The sequence below is a fragment of the Capra hircus genome, chromosome 8 (genome assembly GCF_001704415.2).
Source record: "Capra hircus breed San Clemente chromosome 8, ASM170441v1, whole genome shotgun sequence".
Lineage (NCBI taxonomy): Eukaryota > Metazoa > Chordata > Mammalia > Artiodactyla > Bovidae > Capra > Capra hircus.
Window position 1 is genome coordinate 26839949 of NC_030815.1, and position 22139 is coordinate 26862087.

Genomic DNA, 22139 nt, shown 5'->3' on the forward strand with positions numbered 1-22139 from the left:
AACCAGTATAATATTATAAAGTAATTAACCTCCAATTAAATAAATTTATATTTTAAAAAAATAGAGAAAAAATAAAAAGAAAGAGCACTGAACATACAATAGGAGAATCTGGATCTGAATTAAAATTCCAACTCTGCCACTTGCTATGTGCTCTTGGGGAAATTTCCTCTAAACTCCTCTGATTTCAGTTTTCTTTTTTTGCAAAATGACTGTGAGAAATAAATGCATGTGAAAGCGAAAAAAAAAAAAAAAAACACACCAAACTTTAGGTCTAAGCCCAAATGCCACCTCTGTCAAAAGTCATACTATATAATGACCTCAATGAAAAACCAGTTTGTCTTTGTCCACTACATGTCCATGGTATATCTCACGTACAAGCTATATATATAACAGTTCCCTTGTATAGTAGTTCACATGTCTAATTTCCCTACTGTGTCTTGTACAGGGGAAAGAACCATGTTTAATTTATTACTGAATATCACATTAGTGGAGAGTCTTACATGTATAGTAGGAGCATTAAGCTAAACTGAATTATAACAAATACAATCACACATATCTATCCATGTGTAAGCCAATATATTAGGCATTTAAAACCAAACTCTAAATACATGGATATTTAAAAATCATAATAATCTCACAGTGAAAAAAAAGTTGTATTTTGTCACTTCCAGGTATGGTGACATTTTAAAGAAAGATACTTACCTAAAAGTATATTGATGCAAAGTGAAAAAACTATGAGGAATATAAGTAAGACTGTGTAATATATAGCACTGATTCATTATTAACAGAGAATAAATTCACAACTGATGTTTTCAGGTCACATTTTCTTAATATTGTCTGTGGTAAGATTACAAGTGAATCTGAAAATGGTATAAGAAGTATGATTTTACAGTACATTGTGTTCTGAGTGATAATAATAGTTCCTAACAAAGCCTAATATAAGACACAGACATTCTGTTAACAAATATCACTTGGTTCATCTAGAAGATAGGACTTAGGAATAAGACAGTCACGTCCAATTCCACATGGATTCTCAGCTCAGATCCTGGTTTTTGCACAGTTCACCTTGCGAACATGATCCGAGTGACATTTCACAAATTCCTGGATAAATGTTGCTACACTCTGCTAGGAGAGAGACAGGCTATGTCATGCACAGATCAATAATAGCACTGTGTTTCATCAGCCTCAAAATCAAAAGTGCTTCATCTGGCAAAAGCCATGGCCCTAGAGAATCTGACATATATAAACTGAATACCCTACAAGGAATGTTTACTACACAAGCTATTGGGGTAAGATAAAAGAAAACTCTAGAGATTAACAATGAAGTACAATAGAAGAGTACTAGCTTTCTACTTCGTTATTACTACAGGCGTGAGCACAGATCACAAAAATGGAAATGAGGCTATTTAAAATTCTACAATTCCTTACAGAAAAAACATGGGTCCAAGTACAATAAACACCTTCAGTCTTTCAAATAAAGGTTACTTAAATAAATATAAACCAAAGGCAAATATAAGTTTATGATACAATAGTAATTGTATGAATCTATACAGATGAAAATGTTTTATGGAGGTTGATAAAATACAAAATTACAGGGTTTACTGAAAGACTCTTCAGCCTTAGTAGTTAATATGCTCAATGTTTATATGCTAAATTAACCTAAAAACCCAAGATATTTGTTGAATGGGTAATGCTCTGTGACTTTTAATGGAAGATTCCGATATTTGGCAAAAGTTCTGTATATAGTTTGATTAAACTAATTTAAGATTAATTGGTTAATGTAACGGGACAAGAGACAAAGCAAACTTGAAAACTCAAATCCTAAAATGACCTTGCTTTGTTTAAGATGGATGTTATCAAAAAAGTTTCTGAGAACAAAATCTGCTGTTGTGGAATTTAGTTGTATCTCATTCAGAGGGCAGGGGAATCAATAATTCTTCTAGATATCAGAGAAGATAACAGCAGTGTATACTTATGACACATATATTGAAAGTGCATCTTTATGGCATGTCTGTTGAAAGTGCAGACTTATGACATGTATGTTCAAAGTGCAGACTTATGATGTGAATGCTGAAAGTACATACTTATGACACTTTTTTTTGAGTAGTGGGCTTGCTTAGGTGCACTCCAGTTGGAGAGTTAAGGCAGAGGCAGATCAAAGACTCTTAGACAGCAATGGTCTAGGGTAAAAGTCTTGTTTTTCAGATCATATTTTGTAAAGCATCTCTTCTCTAATTTTCAGAAATACTGTCATACCTCCTTCTATGAACTCAAAACTCAGTGGGTTAGTTAGTAGTATTGTTAATATTGATAAATAGCCTTTTTGGGAAACTAAAAGGCGTTTCCTCTTCCTTTAGAAAACATATAGAGCCAACGTACAAATCAGGATTCAGAAAATTAAATGCCTATAGTTACTCAAAGTGTGTGAAAGTTGATCAGTCATGTCCAACTCTTTGTGACACCGAGGACTATATGGTCCATGTAATTTTCCAGGGATTTTCCCATCCCAGGGATCCAACCCAGGTCTCCCACATTGCAGGTGGATTTTCTACCAGCAGAACCACAAGGGAAGCCCAAGAATACTGAAGTGGGTAGCCTACCCCTTCTCCAGCAGATCTTCCCAACCCAGGAATCAAACTGGTTTCTCCTGCATTGCAAGCAGATTCTTTACCAACTGAGCTATCTGGGAAGCCCCATATAGTTACTCAAAAGGCAACATAAATAAGTAAACTGGACCTTGCAGGATTTGGGACAAACAGGAAATGGTTTACTTCATTCTCCTTGGAAGCACCATGCCACTAACATTATTAACTCTCATACCAAAACCATACCTTCGAAAACTTTCATGACACTACATTATTTACTAACAGGTTTTGTCACCTTTTAAGTAAGCTCCTTCAATGTCATCAGTGCCTTCACTTCCTCAGTGTGAATAAACACTCAATCTTGACTGATGTGTAGCTACTCTTCCATTTCTAATTCTCAAACTGATTCTCTAGCTCTTAATCACAAAAGCCTATAGGATACTTTCACTTATATGACAAATTATTACCTCAAACTTCACTGATTACAACAGAATTCTTCTTTTATTTCATGTTAAACTTAGAAAAGGAAAAAGGCTTTGGAAAATGTTGTAAGAGGGAACTGGTCCGTGAACCAGTCTTTGGAGTGACTTCCTGGATGTAAAATGACGTAAAGAAAACAGGAAGATTCTTGAAGTAGAAAGCAATTTTTAAATCTTGGTTAAAAATATGCATTACCATCTCAGTGTCTTAGGAATAACTTACTCAATAAGGCAACCTTTATCCTTTTACTGAGAATGTACTATGCCCTCAATTATTCAAAGTGCTGTGAAAGTTATCAAAAAAAGTATATGTGTTTTCTTCCTTTGAAGATTTAATTAGCTATTAGATGCAATAGAACTAACAAATGTTAAACTTTAAAACTATGAAGTGCAAAATTGTATAAAAATTCAGTTTAGAAAAATAGAAAGATTATGAAGTTAGGATCAAGAGATAGATGTAGGTCATAACTTAGAGCTATGAACTTTAGGCTGATCTTAAGCAATTCGTTTCAATTCTTTAAGCCTTAATTGCATTATATATAAAATGATAATATCTTCCTTACAAAGTTGAAAAAGAGAGTCCATAAAAAATAATAAAATGTCTAGAAAGTAGGCCTAACAGTCACTGAATAAACACTAGCTGGTGTGTGTTGGAGAAGGCAGTACAGCATAAGGCTTAAGAGCACAGCTTCTGGAATTAGGCTGCCTGGGCTCGAACCCCAGTTCTGCCACTTATGAGTTCTGTTACCTTGGGCATGTTATTCCCTCTGCCTCACTTCCCCTATCTGCACAATAAAATCAGACATAGTCTCTATCTCACTAAAGCATCGTTTATGTTAATGAGTTAATCCAAAGTACGTGGAAGAGTACCTAGCATATTAGTACACAAAAGGCATCAGCTAATATTACCTCTACTTCCATTATTATTGAAAACATATAAAATAAGATTTGAAAGAATACATGCATTCAGCGTAGACTGTGAGTGTTTTACAGGACAGGGGATATTATTGGGGGCTTGTGTCAGGAAACAGAGGACTAAAATAATAGCATATCATGTAAAATCCTGAAGATTTTGCTGACTTGTTTGGTCTTCAAATGGAAATCAATTGCAGGTTCCTGAAGATACATGATGAAATTCACATTCTAGCAAAATTATTCTGGCAGTAACACATGGAAAGAAATAAAGAGGAGACTAGAGAAGCCAGCCAGGAGAATATATCAGTGCTCAAGGAAAAAGAAATAACTGGTGCCACGAGAAATGGAAACTAAAGAGGAATGAACAATAGAATTTGGTTGCTGATTTAGGGGTCAAAAAATTAAGAGTCAAAGACGGTTCTTCAGAAATATTTTAGGAGAGGACAGTTTGGGAAGATTTGTTCTTTATTATTATTATTTTTCTGGTACATGGTGAGTTAGTGGTGACAGAAAACCAAAAGAAAATGTCTTCTATGGTGAAACAGAACACAGAAAAGGACATGTAGTTTTAAGCATCACCTACAAAGGAATAACAGGATTGGCTGAGATAGGAAATTCTGCTCATCTTAGTGATATTAACTGCTGCGCGTGCACAGGAGGGCCTAGAGGAGCTATCCCACGTTGAAGGTCAGGAAGGGCAGCAGTGAGGAGATACCCCTCATCCAAGGTAAGGAGCAGTGGCTGCACGTTGCTGGAGCAGTAGTGAAGAGATAACCCACACCCAAGGTAAAGAAACCCAAGTAAGATGGTAGGTGTTACAGGAGGGCATCAGAAGGCAGACACACTGAAACCATACTCACATAAAACTAGGCAATCTAATCACACTAGGACCACAGCCTTGTTTAACTCAATGTAACTAAGCCATGCTCGTGGGGCAACCCAAGATGGGTGGGTCATGGTGGAGAGGTCTGACAGAATGTGGTCCACTGGAGAAGGGAATGGTAAACCACTTCAGTATTCTTGCCTTGAGAACCCCATGAACAATATGAAAAGGCAAAATGATAGGATACTGAAAGAGGACCTCCCCAGGTCAGTAGGTGCCCAATATGCTACTAGAGATCAGTAGAGAAATAACTCCAGAAAGAATGAAGGGATGGAGCCAAAGCAAAAACAATACCCAGCTGTGGATGTGACTTGTGATACAAGCAATGTCCGAGGCTGTAAAGAGCAATATTGCATAGGAACCTGGAATGTCAGGTCCATGGATCAAGGCAAATTGGAAGTGGGCAAAGAAGAGATGGCAACAGTGAACATCAACATTCTAGGAATCAGCAAACTAAACTGGACAGGAATGGGTGAATTTAACTCAGATGACCATTATACCTACTACTGCGGGCAGGAATCCCTCAGAAGAAATGAAGTAGCCATCATGGTCAACAAGAGTCTGAAATGCACTATTTGGATGCAATCTCAAAAACGACAGAATAATCTCTGTTCATTTCCAAGGCAAACCATTCAATATCACGGTAATCCAAGTCTATGCCCCAACCAGTAATGCTGAGGAAGCTGAAGTTAAATGGTTTTATGAAGACCTACAAGACCTTTTAGAACTAACACCCAAAAAAGATGTCCTTTTCATTATGGGGACTGGAATGCAAAAGTAGGAAGTCAAGAAACACCTGGGGTAACAGGCAAATTTGGCCTTGGAATGCGGAATGAAGCAGGGTAAAGACTAATAGAGTTTTGCCAAGAAAATGCACTGGTCATAGCAAACACCCTCTTCCAACAACACAAGAGAAGACTCTACACATGGACATCACCAGATGGTCAACACTGAAATCAGATTGATTATATTCTTTGCAGCCAAAGATGGAGAAGCTCTATACAGTCAACAAAAACAAGACCAGGAGCTGACTGTGGCTCAGATCATGAACTCCTTATTGCAAAATTCAGACTTAAATTGAAGAAAGTAGGGAAAACCACTAGACCATTCAGGTATGACCTAAATCAAATCTCTTATGATTATACAGTGGAAGTGAGAAATAGATTTAAGGGCCTAAATCTGATAGATAGAGTGCCTGATGAACTATGGGCTGAGGTTCATGACATTGTACAGGAGAGAGGGATCAAGACAATCCCCATGGAAAAGAAATGCAAAAAAGCAAAATGGCTGTCTGGGGAGGCCTTACAAATAGCTGTGAAAAGAAGAGAGGCAAAAAGCAAAGGAGAAAAGGAAAGATATAAGCATCTGAATGCAGAGTTCCAAAGAATAGCAAGGAGAGATAAGAAAGCCTTCTTCAGCGATCAGTGCAAAGAAGTAGAGGAAAACAATAGAATGGGAAAGACTAGAGATCTCTTCAAGAAAATCAGAGATACCAAGGGAACATTTCATGCAAAGATGGGCTCGATAAAGGACAGAAATGGTATGGACCTAACAGAAGCAGAAGATATTAAGAAGAGGTGGCAAGAATACACAGAAGAACTGTACAAAAAAGATCTTCACGACCTGGATAATCACGATGGTGTGATCACTCATCTAGAGCCAGACATCCTGGAATGTGAAGTCAAGTGGGCCTTAGAAAGCATCACTATGAACAAAGCTAGTGGAAGTGATGGAATTCCAGTTGAGCTATTTCAAATCCTGAAAGATGATGCTGGGAAAGTGCTGCACTCAATATGCCAGCAAATTTGGAAAACTCAGCAGTGGCCACAGGACTGGAAAAGGTCAGTTTTCATTCCAATCCCAAAGAAAGGCAATGCCAAAGAATGCTTAAACTACCGCATAATTGCACTCATCTCACATGCTAGTAAAGTAAGGCTAAAAATTCTTCAAGCCAGGCTTCAGCAATATGTGAACTGTGAACTTCCAGATGTTCAACCTGGCTTTAGAAAAGGCAGAGGAACCAGAGATCAAATTGCCAATATCCACTGGATCATGGAAAAAGCAAGAGAGTTCCAGAAATACATCTATTTCTACTTTCTTGACTATGCCAAATCCTTTGACTGTGTGGATCACAATAAACTGTGGAAAATTCTGACAGAGATGGGAATACCAGACCACCTGACCTGCCTCTTGAGAAATCTGTATGCAGGTCAGGAAGCAGCAGTTAGAACAGGACACGGAACAACAGACTAATTCCAAATAGGAAAAGGAGTACATCAAGGCTGTATATTGTCACCCTGCTTATTTAACTTATATGCAGAGTACATCATGAGAAACGCTGGGCTGGAAGAAGCACAGGCTGGAATCAAGATTGCCAGGCGAAATATCAATAACCTCAGATATGCAGATGATACCACCCTTATGACAGAAAGTGAAGAAGAACTAAAAAGCCTCTTGATGAAAGTGAAAGAGAAGAGTGAAAGTTGGTTTAAAACTCATAATTTAGAAAACTAAGATCATTGCATCCAGTCCCATTACTTCATGGCAAATAGATGGGGAAAGAGTGGAAACATTGGCTGACTTCATTTTGGGGAGCTCCAAAATCACTGCAGATGGTGATTGCAGCCATGAAATTAAAAGATGCTTACTCCTTGGAAGAAAAGCTATGACCAACCTAGACAGCATATTAAACAGCAGAGACATTACTTTGGCACCAAAGGTCCGTTTAGTCAAAGCTGTGGATTTTCCAGTAGTCATGTATGGATGCAAGAGTTGGACTATAAAGAAAGCTGAGCGCAGAAGAATTGATGGTTTTGAACTGTGGTGTTTGAGAAGACTCTTGAGAGTCCCTTGCACTGCAAGAAGATCCAACCAGTCCATCCTAAAAGAAATCAGTCCTGAATATTCATTGGAAGGACTGATGGTAAAGCTGAAACTCCAATACTTTGGCCAACTGATGTGAAGAACTGACTCATCTGAAAAGACCCTGAGCTGGGAAAGACTGGGAGAAGAAGGGGACGACAGAGGATGAGACGGTTGGATGGCATCACCGACTCAATGGACATGAGTCTGAGTAAAGTCCAGGAGTTAGCAATGGACGGGGAGGCCTGGCGTGCTACAGTCCCAGTGTCTGCAAAGAGTCGGACACATCTGAGTGTCTGAAGTGAATTGAACTGAACTGAACAGATATATACTCCTATTTCAGAGCAGCACTATTCACAATAGTGAAGACATGGAAATAACCTACATGTCCATTAACTTGAGGAGATAAAGAAGATATATATATATATATATTAACTTCCCAGGTGGCTAAGTGGTAAAGAACCAGCCTGCCAATGGAGGAGCTGCAGGAAAAGCAGATTCGATCTCTAGGGCAGGAAGAGCCCCTGGAGGAGAAAATGGCAACCCACTGTAGTACTCTTGACTGGAAAATTCCATGGACAGAGGAGCCTGGTCGACTATCGTCCATGGGGTTGCAGAGTCAGACACAACTGAGCAACTGAACACACATACACACACACTCGCGCGCACGTGTGCCATGGAATATTACTCGACCATTAAAAAGAATGAAACAATGCCATTTACAGCAACATGGCTGAATCTAGAGCTTATCAAACTAAATGAAGTAAGTTAGAAAGAGAAAGTCAAATACCATATAATATCACTTATATGTAAAAACTAAAATATGACACAAAAAACATATCTATGAAACAAAACTGACTCACAGACACATACATCAGACTTGTGGTTGCTAAAGGGGAGAAGGGTAGAGGAAGGAAAGTTGGGAGTTTGGGAACAGCAAATACAAACTACTGTATAGCACAGGAACTATATTCAATAGCTTGTGATAAACCATAATGGAAAAGAATATGAAAAAAAAAATGTACAATCGAGTTTCTTTGTTGTACAGCAGAAATTAACACAATATTGTTAATGTAAATACTTTAATAAAAATTTTTAAGAAAAGAATGGAGATTTAAGGAATAACCTTTTCTTTTTCATTTGTCTTAAGATTAAACTATGATAACCAACAGTAGGTATAATGTGTCTAATAAGTTGCAGAAAACTCAACTCACCTGAGTAAAAGCACATATGTTACAGAAACACATTAATATAGATATTTACCTTAACACTTCATATTTTATGTAAGTATTTGCAAAGAACTAGGGCAATTACTAGTTAATACTGTGACTTATAGTGATAAATGCAAAGTTTTAGAATGGGCATAATGGATAAGCTAAATGAGTAGTTGAAGTCTGCCTTAAAATCTAAGATACAACAGAATAAATAAGGAAAAAAATCTGTGTGGAAAAGGAATTCTAGTAATGTGTCAAAAGATTTGGAGTTCTCCTTAACAAGACCTTATTGAAGAAATCTAGATATTAAATACTACTCCAGTTTAGCAGTACCTAGGAATTTTTTAAACTCATAGGCATGTCTAACACAAATATAAACTTCAAAACACATGTAAAACAAAATATCCATTTTTATAATACAGTCTACTATAATTTATTTTTAAGTTCCCTTACCTTTATTGTCTGTCTGCTTGTTTGAAATCGTTGATCAGACACTTGCTGCTGATGCAGGAGCTTTTCATTGACTTCTTTATATTCTTTAACAGCGAGTTCTGCTGCTTTTTTGGCATTCAAAAGTACACTGTTTTGCTGTTGCAAGGATACAATCCGTTCTCGTAATAAAATAACATTACTATTTGATTTCTGGGCAGTTATATTTTTCCATTTTTCTCTGTTAACTATATAAAAATAATGTTTTTAATAATTTTTTAAAAATCTTGTCAAGTTAAAAATACATTGTTGATTTCATATATATTCTTACCTCTGGTAGGACCTGGTGTATGTGAAGTCTTTTGAATACTGCTATTCTTCTTTTGAAGAGCTGATTTTTTGGCATTCTTGTGAAAATAATTCTAAATTTGAAAGTTCCATAAAAATTAGATTATAACTGATAATAATTTCAAGTGAACCAGCAAAATATATATTATTTATTTACTTAGAAATGTATGTATTTATGCATAGCAAAAGAAATCTGGACAGCAAAAATCTATAACTGATGTAAAGAACTCATAAATGAACATAACACTGCACTAAAGCTGACCTAGCAGGCAGAAGATAAAAGTACAAAAATCAACACAAAAGTAGAAGAAATTTAACCTAAAGGACAGTTTAAAAAGTTAGGAGTAAGAACAGTAGGAGCAACAAAAATAAAATAACAATATTTTATAACATTCTTTGGGAATCTAGCTCCTTTTCTAAAATACTGTTCTCTGTTGTAGAGTTATAAGTAATCCCAGCAAATGAAGTTAAAATAATGGTGATGATAATAATGTGATTCTCCTTGAAGCTGTATGTTTTCCTCATGACATTGCAATACACTGAGGCTAAATAAAAAGAAACTATTTTGACTTTGTTCCAAACTGTTTCACCAATCTATAAAAGCTTTCCCAAAACAATAATTTAAATAGGAATGTGTTTGAAAATATTACAAATCCGGGGGGGCGGGTCTTAAGATGGCACAGGAGTAGAATGGGGAGACCACTTTTTTCCCCACAAATTCATCAAAAGAACATTTGAACGCTGAGTAAATTCCACAAAACAACTTCTGAATGCCAGCAGAGGACATCAGGCACCCAGAAAAGCAACCCATTGTCTTCGAAAGGAGGTAGGAAAAAATATAAAAGATAAAAAGAGAGACAAAAGAAGTATGGACGGAGTTCTTTCCTGAGAAGGAAGTCCTAAGAAAGAGAGAAGTTTCCAAACACCAGGAAACAGTCTCACTGGTGAGTCTGTGGCGAGCCTTGGAACCACAGAGGGCAACATAACTGGGAGGAAAAATAAATAATTAAAACCCACAGATTACGTGCCCAACGGTAGCTCCCCCAGCAGAGAAGAAGCGCAGATGCGCACTAGCAAGTGGGGGCTGGGCAGAGAGGCGCAGGCTGCATTGCTTAGAGTAAGGACTGGGCCTGAATGCCCTGAGGGCAATCTGAGGGAACTAACTTGGGATAGCCAACCAGACTGCCGGATAGCTACCATGCGTAAAGCCCTAACCTAAGACACCACCAGGCCCGCTCACAGAACAAAGGACTGAGCAGAGCTAGCCCGGCCCATCCCCCTCCAGTGACAGGCAGGCTAGGGAAGCCAGAGCCGGAAGGGGGCAATCGCCGCCCAAGAGAGACATTAGCTACCAAACTGCAAGCAGGCTTCCTTGCTAACCAAGACTTCTTGGGATTCGCCTGAGAAGGTGCGCCGGTTGTACACCCAGAAAACTGAGCGGCAGGTATGGGGGAGGTGATAAGTTGCAGCGACCACGCTCGCCAAACACCTGGTCACCTGAGCTGCACGGACCTGGGAAGGGCACAAAACGCAGGCCCAACAGAGTCTGCGCCTTTGAGGAGTACCCGAGTACCTGAACATGAGCAGCTTAGACCTGGGAAGTGCATACAACCTAGGGCTGGCCTCAGACAGTTCCCAGCAGAGCAACCTAGAGCCTAAGCAGTGTAGACAAGGAAAGCACACACGCCGTGAGCGGGGGCAAACCCAGTGTGGCCAAGACACCACGAGCACACGCCAGTGTTATTTGTTTGCAGCATCCCTCCCTCACACAGCACAACTGAACAAGTGAGCCTAAAAAAGTGTCCACCACCACCCCCTTGTGTCAGGGCAGAAATTGGACACTGAAGAGACCAGCAAACAGAAGAAGCTAAAACAGAGGAAACCTCCGTTGAAGTGACAGGTGCAATAGATTAAAACCCTGTAGTTGGTACCGACTACAAAGGAAGGGGCCTATAGATCTTGAGAAATATAAGTCGGATCAAGGAACTATCCAAAAATGAACTGACCCTATACTGCCCACAACACCACCAAAGAAAGTCCTAGATATCTTTTTACTATCATTCTTTAACTTTTTTTAAGTTTTTTTTTTTAATTTTTGAGTCCTCTATTACTCCTTTAATTTTCATTTTTACAACCTACTATTACTTTGCAAAAAAAAAAAAGAGAGACCCAATTTTTAAAAGCAAACTTCATATATATATATATATATTATATTTCTTGTGACTTTGTTTTCTTTTCTTTTTTTCTTTATATTGTAATTTTGAAAATCCAACCTCTACTCTACATTTTTAATCTTTGCTTTTTGGTATGGGTTGAATGCCCCAACCAAAAGACAAAGACTGGCTGAATGGATACAAAAACAAGATCCCTATATATGTTGTCTACAAGAGACCAACCTCAAAACAAGGGACACAGACAGACTGAAAGTGAAGGGCTGGCAAAAGATATTCCACTCAAATAGAGACCAAAAGAAAGCAGGAGTAGCAATACTCATATCAGACAAAATAGACTTTAAAACAAAGGCTGTGAAAAGAGACAAAGGAGGACACTACATAATGATCAAAGGATCAATCCAAGAAAATATAACAATTATAAATTTATATTCACCCAACATAGGAGCACCACAATATGTAAGACAAATGCTAACAAGTATGAAAGGGGAAATTAACAATAACACAATAATAGTGGGAGACTTTAATACCCTACTCACACCTATGGACAGATCAACTAAACAGAAAACTAACAAGGAAACACAAACTTTAAATGATGCAATAAACCAGTTAGACCTAATTGATATTTATAGGACATTTCACCCAAAAACAATGAATTTCACCTTTTTCTCAAGCGCACACAGAACCTTCTCCAGGATAGATCACATCCTGGGCCATAAATCTAGCCATGGTAAATTCAAAAAAGTTGAAATCATTCCAAGCATCTTTTCTGACCACAAAGCAATAAGCTTAGATCTCAATTACAGGAGAAAAACTATTAAAAATTCCAATATATGGAGGCTGAACAACACGCTGCTAAATAACCAAGAAATTATAGAATAAATAAAAAAAATCAAAATATGCATAGAAACAAATGAAAATGAAAACACAACAATCCAAAACCTGTGGTACACTGTAAAAGCAGGGCTAAGGGGAAGGTTCATGGCAACACAGGCACACCTCAAGAAACAAGAAAAAAGTCAAATAAATAACCTAACTCTACACCTAAAGCAACTAAAAAAGGAAGAAATGAAGAACCCTAGGGTTAGTAGAAGGAAAGAAATCTTACCTGTGGTAGATTCATGTTGATGTATGGCAAAATCAATACAATATTGTAAAATAATTAACCTCCAATTAAAATGAATAAATTTATATTTTTTAAAAAAGAAAAAAAATTTAGGGCAGAAATAAATGCAAAAGAAACAAAAGAGACCATAGCAAAAATCAACAAAGCCAAAAGCTGGTTCTTTGAGAGGATAAATAAAATTGACAAACCATTAGCCAGACTCATCAAGAAACAAAGGGAGAAAAATTAAATCAATAAAATTAGAAATGAAAATGGAGAGATCACAACAGACAACACAGAAATACAATCATAAGAGACTACTATCAGCAACTATATAATAATAAAATGGACAACGTGGAAGAAATGGACAAATTCTTAGAAAAGTACAATTTTCCAAAACTGAACCAGGAAGAAATAGAAAATCTTAACAGACCCATCACAAGCACAGAAATTGAAACTGTAAATAGAAATCTTCCAGCAAACAAAAGCCCAGGTCCAGACGGCTTCACAGCTGAATTCTACCAAAAATTTAGAGAAGGGCTAACACCTATTCTACTCAAACTATTCCAGAAAACTGCAGAGAAAGGTAAACTTCCAAATTCATTCTATGAGGCCACCATCACCCTAATACCTAAACCTGACAAAGATGTCACAAAAAAAGAAAAATACAGGCCAATATCACTGATGAACAAAGATGCAAAAATCCTTAAAATTCTAGCAATCAGAATCCAACAACATTAAAAAGATCATACACCATGACCAAGTGGGCTTTATCCCAGGGAAGCAAGAATTCTTCAATATCTGCAAATCAATCAATGTAATACACCACATTAACAAATTGAAAAATAAAAGCCATATGATTATCTCATAGATGCAGAGAAACCTTTGACAAAATTCAACATCCATATTGGAAAAGAAGAAGTAAAACTCTCACTGTTTGCAGATGACATACAAAACCCTAAAGACTCCACCATAAAATTACTAGAGCTAATCAATGGATATAGTAACGTTGCAGGATATAAAATCAACACACAGAAATCCCTTGCATTCCTATACACTATTAATGAGAAAATAGAAAGAGAAATTAAGGAAACAATTCCATTCACCATTGCAACAAAAAGAATAAAATACTTGGGAATATATCTACCTAGAGAAACTAAAGACCTATATACAGAAAACTATAAAACATTGGTGAAAGAAATCAAAGAGGACACTAATAGATAGAGAAATATACCATGTTCATGGATCGGAAGAATCAATATAGTGAAAATGAGTATACTACCCAAAGCAATCTACAGATTCAATGTAATCCCTATCAAGCTACCAACGCTATTTTTCACAGAGCTAGAACAAATAATTTCACAATTTGTATGGAAGTACAGAAAACCTCAAATAGCCAAAGCAATCTTGAGAAAGAAGAATGGAACTGGAGGAATCAACCTGCCAGACTTCAGGCTCTACTACAAAGCCACAGTCATCAAGACAGTATGGTACTGGCACAAAGACAGAAATATAGATGAATGGAACAAAATAGAAAACCCAGAAATAAATCCACACACTTATGGACACCTTATCTTTGACAAAGGAAGCAAGAATATACAATGGAAAAAGACAATCTCTTTAACAAGTGGTGCTGGGAAAACTGCTCAACCACTTGTAAAAGAATGAAACTAGAACACTTTCTAACACCATACACAAAAACAAACTCAAATGGATTAAAGATCTAAACGTAAGACCAGAAACTATAAAACTCCTAGAGGAGAACATAGGCAAAACACTCTCTGACATAAATCACAGCAGGATCCTCTAAGACCCACCTCCCAGAATATTGGAAATAAAAGCAAAAATAAACAAATGGGACCTGATTAAAATTAAAAGCTTCTGCACAACAAAGGAAACTACAAGCAAAGTGAAAAGACAGCCTTCTGAATGGGAGAATATAATAGCAAACGAAGCAACTGACAAACAACTAATCTCAAAAGTATACAAGCAACTCCTGCAGCTCAATTCCAGAAAAATAAACAACCCAATCAAAAAAATGGGCCAAAGAACTAAACAGACATTTCTCCAAAGAAGACATACAGATGGCTAACAAACACATGAAAAAATGCTCAACATCACTCATTATCAGAGAAATGCAAATCAAACCACAATGAGGTACCATTTCACGCCAGTCAGAGTGGCTGCTATCCAAAAGTCCACAAGCAATAAATGCTGGAAAGGGTGTGGAGAAAAGGGAACCCTCTTACACTGTTGGTGGGAATGCAAGCTATACAGCCACTATGGAGAACAGTGTGGAGATTCCTTAAAAAACTGGAAATAGAACTGCCATACGACCCAGCAATCCCACTGCTGGGCATACACACCGAGGAAACAAGAACTGAAAAAGACACGTGTACCCCAATGTTCATCGCAGCACTGTTTATAACAGCCAGGACATGGAAGCAACCTAGATGTCCATCAGCAGATGAATGGGTAAGAAAGCTGTGGTACATATACACAATGGAGTATTACTCAGCCAGTAAAAAGAACACATTTGAATCAGTTCTAATGAGGTGGATGAAACTGGAGCTTATTATACAGAGTGAGGCCAGAAAGAAAAACACCAATACAGTATACTATTGCATATATATATGGAACTTAGAAAGATGATAACGATAACCCTGTATGCTACTGCTAAGTCGCTTCAGTCGTGTCCGACTCTGTGCCACCCCATAGACGGCAGCCCACTAGGCTGGGGTGATGGGATGGGAGGGTGGGATGATATGGGAGAATGGCATTGAAACATGCATAGTATCATATGTGAAATGAATCACCAGTCCAGGTTCGATGCAGGATACAGGATACTCGAGGCTGGTGCACTGGGATGACCCAGAGGGATGGTATGGGGAGGGAGGTGGGGGGTGTCAGGATGGGGAACACGTGTACACCCATGGCAGATTCATGTTGATGTATGGGAAAACCAATACAATATTGTAAAGTAATTAGCCTCCAATTAAAATAAATAAACAAATATTAAAAAATATTACAAATCCTAACAATTAAATTTAAGAATTTATTGCCAGGGAAACAGGAACAATATCAATCTAGAAAATTATTTCTTTAAATAAAAGAACTGTTTTCAAAAAACCCAATTAAATTGAAGGAAAGTAAAAATATAACTGAATGTTATTCTGACATTGAGCCATATATTTTATATTGACAGACATATATGTTATACTAAATTATATATAAAGCATGTCCTTAAAGGAAAAAACTGATTTATTAACACAAACACCATAAATTCCTATCTAAGATAGGAACTTCCTTTTAATTAAATACTTTCCTATAAATGAAACATGTTTCATTTCTCAAGGTATTTTTATTTTGCTTGATTTTAAATTAATTATTTAATCAATTCTTTAATCATTAAGATTCCATTAATATTATGTGCTGGTCATGTACTGACCACTGTAAAAAGATCCAAATCTGAACTACCAAATTACCAGTATTAGTTACCATGTGTGTGCGCTAAGTTGCTCACTAGTGTCCCACTCTTGTGACCCCATAGACTATAGCCCACCAGGCTCCTCTGTCCATGAGCTTCTCCAGGCAAGAATACTGGAGTGTGCTGCCATTTCGTTCTCCAATTAGTTACCTTACTTGGTATCAAATTAACTGGACCTAAAATTAAAAATGCTGGACTGGAAGAAACACAAGCTGGAATCAAGAATGCCGGGAGAAATATCAATAACCTCAGATATGCAGATGACACCACCCTTATGGCAGAAAGTGAACAGGAACTAAAAAGCCTCTTGATGAAAGTGAAAGAAGAGAGTGAAAAAGTTGGCTTAAAGCTCAACATTCAGAAAACGAAGATCATGGCATCTGGTCCCGTGACTTCATGGGAAATAGATGGGGAAACACTGGAAACAGTGTCAGACTTTATTTTGGGGGGCTCCAAAATCACTGCAGATGGTGACTGCAGCCATGAAATTAAAAGACGCTTACTCCTTGGAAGAAAAGTTATGACCAACCTAGATAGCATATTCAAAAGCAGAGACATTACTGTGCTGACTAAGGTCCATCTAGTCAAGGCTATGGTTTTTCCTGTGGTTATGTATGGATGTGGTGGTTGGACTGTGAAGAAGGCTGAGCGCTGAAGAATTGATGCTTTTGAACTGTGGTGTTGGAGAAGACTGAGAGTCCCCTGGACTGCAAGGAGATCCAACCAGTCCATTCTGAAGGAGATCAGCTCTGGGATTTCTTTGGAAGGAATGATGCTAAAGCTGAAACTCCAGTACTTTGGCCACCTCATGCAAAGTGTTGACTCATTGGAAAAGACTCTGATGCTGGGAGGGATTGGGGGCAGGAGGAGAAGGGGACGACAGAGGGTGAGATGGCTGGATTGCATCACTGACTCGATGGACGTGAGTCTGAGTGAACTGCAGGAGTTGGTGATGGACAGGGAGGCCTGGCATGCTGTGATTCATGGGGTCGCAAATAGTCGGACATGACTGAGCGACTGAACTGAACTGAACTGAAAATTAAAAAGAGGCTTCCATTTCCAGTGTTACTACTCATGAGAAACCCAGAAATATACTTTGAAGTAAGCACACTTAAATCATGTTTTAAACATGAGAAAGTGTTACGGTAAATTCTGAGGCCAAAAATAAAGTAAAGCAAGAATTCAGAGGGATTTCCCTGGTGGGCCAGTTGTTAGGATTCTGGGCTATCACTGCTCGGGACCTGGGTATGATCCCTGGTTGGGAAACTAAGATCCTACAAGCCATGCGTTGCAGCCCAAACAAACAAATTCAGAGACAAGCAGTAAGCAAAGTGGCCATCAAAATATAGGCCAACTGATAATCCTTTTTGATCTTTCAGTTCAGTCACTCAGTTGTGTCTGACTCTGTGTCCCCAGCAGGACAGGCTTCCCTGACCATCACCAACTCCTGGAACTTACTCAGACTCACATCCACTGAGTCAGTGATTCCATCCATTTCATTCTCTGTTGTCCCTTTCTCCTCCCATCTTCAATCTTTCCCAGCATCTGGGTCTTTTCAAATGAGTCAGTTCTTCGCATCAGGTGACCAAAGTATTGGAGTTTCAGCTTCAGCATCAATCCTTCCAATGAATATTCAGGACTGATTTCTTTTAGGATTGACTGGCTGGATCTCCTTGCAGTGCAAGGGACTCTCAAGAGTCTTCTCAAACACCACAGTTCAAAAGCATCAATTTTTAAGCGCTCAGCTTTCCTTATAGTCCAGCTCTCACATCCATACCTAACTACTGGAAAAACCATAGCTTTGACTTATGGACTTTTATTGGCAAAGTGATGTCTCTGCTTTTTAATATGCTTTCTAGGTTGGTTATATTTTTTCCTCCAAGGAGTAAGCGTCTTTTAATTTCATGGCTGCAATCATCATCTGCAGTGATTTTTGAGCTCCCCCAAATAAAGTCAGCCACTGTTTCCACTGTTTCCCTATCTATTTCCCATGAAGTGATGGGACTGGATGCCATAATCTTAGTTTTCTGACTGTTGAGTTTTAAGCCAACTTTTTCCCTCTCCTCTTTCACTTTCATCAAAAAGCTCTTTAGTTCTTTGCTTTCTGCCGTAAGTGTGGTGTCATCTGCATATTTGAGGTTATTGATATTTCTCCCAGCAATCTTGATTCCAGCTTGTGCTTCATCCAGCCCAGAGTTTCTCATGATGTACTCTGCATATAAGTTAAATAAACAGGGTGACAATATACAGCCTTGACATACTCCTTTCCCAATTTGGAACCAGTCAGTTATTCCATGATCAGTTCTAACTGTTACTTCTTGATGTGCATACAGATCTTTAAACTCATTTTAATAGCAACACAGGATGTAGGAGGAAAGGAAAGTCTAGGCTCCAACTCCAGATGAGAAATCTGAGGTCACAATGCTAGGGCCCTGCATATAGCAAAAGCCTGTATATCTTCTTTATTCTTGAGTAGTATTCTATAGTATGGATTAACCATTCAGCTATTGAAGAAAATTTTGTTGTTTCAGTTTCTAGCTATTAAAAATAAAGCTGTTATGACCATTCATGTACAGATGTTTAACTGTTTGGGGTAAACATAAATTTAATTTCTATGAGATAAATGTCCATGAGGAAGATGGCTGGGTTGTATGGGAAGCATATAATTTCTTGAAAAGAAACTACCAACTGCTTCCAAGAATGCTGTGCCTCTTTATATTCACAGTACTATATGAGAGATATACTAGTACTATATGAGAGATCCAATTTCTCTGCATCCTTGTCAGCACTTGGTATTTTTTAATTTTAGCTGTTCTAATAGATGTGTATCTTATCAGGGTCTCAATCTTTATTTCCCTAGTGGTTAATGATGTTGAGCATCTTTATATGTGCTTATTTGCTATCCATTTATTCATTTCTGTGAAATGTCTGTTCATGTCTTTTTCTTTTGCCTCTTTTCTAACTGAATTATTTTTCTACTGTTGAGTCTCAACAAAAATCCTTATATATTCAAGATCTCAGTCTTTTGTCAAATATATGGTTTTATAAATACTTCCTCTTGGTCTGTCTCATGGTTTGTTTTTGTTTTTGTTTTTGTTTTTTAACCCTCTTCATAGGGTCTTTCACAAAGGCAAAGTTCTTAATTTTGATGCAGTTTAATGTACTGGTGTTTTCTTTTAAGGACCATGTTTTTGATAACATGTCTAAAAACTCTTCAGCAGGCTCTAATTTTAAACGCTCTAAGATTTTCTCTTATGGTTTCTTCTTTAAGTTTTACAATTTGCTTTACACATCACTATCTGTGATTTATTTCAAGTTAATTTTTGTATAAAGTGTGAGTTTTAGGTTCATTTTTTTACCTAGGGATCTCCAATTTTTCCAGCACCACTTGTCTCCTCTACTGAACTGTTTTACACCTTTTTCAAAAATCAGTTATTTTTCATACTTGTAAATCCATTTCTAGGTTCTCTATTCCATTATGTAAGTGTTAAACCTTTCTTCCCCTCCTGGGGTGCGTTTGGTATCACCAGTCTTGACATTAAATTGAGTGGTAGGCAATGATGACATCCTTTGTGGTGGGAACACAAAGCCATTATTTTTTCATTAAAATTTCCATTTTGTTCTATTTTATATCTTCTATTTCTTTGATGAGAATTTCTACTTCATTCTTGAGATGTTCTACTTTTCCATTGTTTCAAGCCTGTTTGTAAATGTTTCTTGAAGCATTTTTAATGACAGCTACTTTAAACTACCATACTATCATATAGTTTGAATGGCTGTGTCATCTTGCTGTTAGCTTCTCTTGCTATCTTTCTTTCATACAAGTTGAGGTGTTTCTGGTTGCTAGGTATGATGAATGATTTTGAATTATATTCTGAACATTTTAGGTGTTGTATTCCTCAGTACTTCCCAGCTGGGATGCAAGTCCAGTCTCTGATGACATCCTGGTTGGTAAGGGGCACCTCATTATCACTGGGGGTGAAAGCTCAGGCTCCCCAAAGACCTCTGCTTATACCACCTTGGTTGGGAACTGGAGCATGACCTTGTTTCTGTTCTTCACTTGGCCTCTCTTGACATAGTGGACAGGGTATGGGAGGCTTTACAGATATGGGAGGTTATGAAAGTCCCCATCTCTGTACTTGACCTCTGAAATTGAGAGAAACCCTGCTACGAAAGGAAAGGGCCATCTCTTCATTGCTGGATACTGATGCATGTCCCACTCCCTATGTGGCCTCTAATGGCATAAAGGGGAGAGTCATTACCAATGGCTCTTCAATGGGACCTGAAAGTGGGAGAAGGCATGCCTTCTTACAGCTAGGTGAGAATGAAAGTATATGTTCCTCACTAGGTCTTTACTGGTTGAGGGTAGAGGTAGGGTTGCATTTTTTCCCATGGTGTTTGGCTAGGGTAGGGCAGTTATTATGCAAAAGTTTTCTGTTTTACTGGGCTATCCATTTCCTGGTCCTTTGACTAGAGAGAATAGGGTTTTATAGGGGGCTTCTATCATCTGACCAACTGGCCTTTCCAAGTTGCAGATTTCTTCAGCATCCAGGCCAGGATATATGAGGCAAAATGAAAACCCAGAGACCTTACCAACCATGTTGTTCCTCCAATTCTGAGATCCCTACTTGGTGTGTCTCCTCTCTACTTTTCAGAATCTTCACATTGTTTTATTATTAATTTATATTGATAGAGTCCCTATCAAAATCCCAAAGGTTGGTTTGTGAGAAGCTGATTCGAAAGAACAAAGGACCAAGAATACTGAAGGGACTCTTGAATGAAAACAAGATGGGAGACGTGTTCTATTATTAATTAAGACTACTATAAAATAACAGTGATGAGACAGTATGATATAGATGAATATATTGATGGAACAGAAGGAAAAGTCTAGTTACATACCCACATGTATATGCACACCTGATTCACAACAAAGATGGTGCTACTGCACAGAGTGAGGGAAAGTGTAAAACTTAATCCCTATCATTCATCATATGCAAAATCAATGCCAGACATAGAGGTCAAAATCAAAACAGTAAATCAGACAATACTGAAAAAGGCAACAAAGTAGGATAAAAATACTGAAGTCAAAGTAGGTAAAAAATTTATAGAGAGCATAAAAAAGTATTATTCATAGGGAAAAAGTTATTAAATTTGACCACGTTAGAATTATGATGTTTTATTCCCCAAAAGATTCCATTAAAACGAGTGAAAGGGCACAGGATGGCGTAGGGCAAGAATATAATCAACAGAAGACTCATATGTAGTATACATAAGAACTCCTCCAGATGAATAAGGAAAAGACAGACAGTTCATTTGTAAAGTGGGAAGCACTTATGGAAGCAATTCACTGAAGAACTCCAAATGAATAATAATTATAAGAAGTAGTATTTAACACCTTATTAGTAATCATAGAACATTAACTCACAATAATATGACTCAATATACAAACAAAAGTGGCTGAGATAAGGACTAACAACACACGTTGATAAGAAGCAGTAAAAATGTTCATAGTCTGCTAGGGAATGCAACAAATTGGTTGCACTTTGGAAAACAGTATCACCTAAAATCTTAGAAACACATAATCTATGGTGCAGTGATCCTACCCCTAGGCATTTCATTGTAGAAATGCCCATACTTGTATTTACAAGAATATTCATTGCA

General features: G+C 37.6%; 1 protein-coding gene across 2 annotated transcripts in view; it reads right to left on the minus strand.

The window, feature by feature from the left end:
- The window catches only part of CNTLN (centlein), a 355730-nt gene that overhangs the window by 69300 nt on the left and 264291 nt on the right, over positions 1 to 22139 (minus strand). For both annotated transcript variants that reach the window (XM_018051925.1, XM_018051924.1), the window contains exons 17-18: positions 9699 to 9789; positions 9392 to 9615 (exon numbers count right to left, since the gene is read on the minus strand). In XM_018051925.1, the coding sequence (XP_017907414.1) occupies positions 9392 to 9615; positions 9699 to 9789 (315 nt within the window). The remainder of the gene's footprint in view (positions 1 to 9391; positions 9616 to 9698; positions 9790 to 22139) is intronic.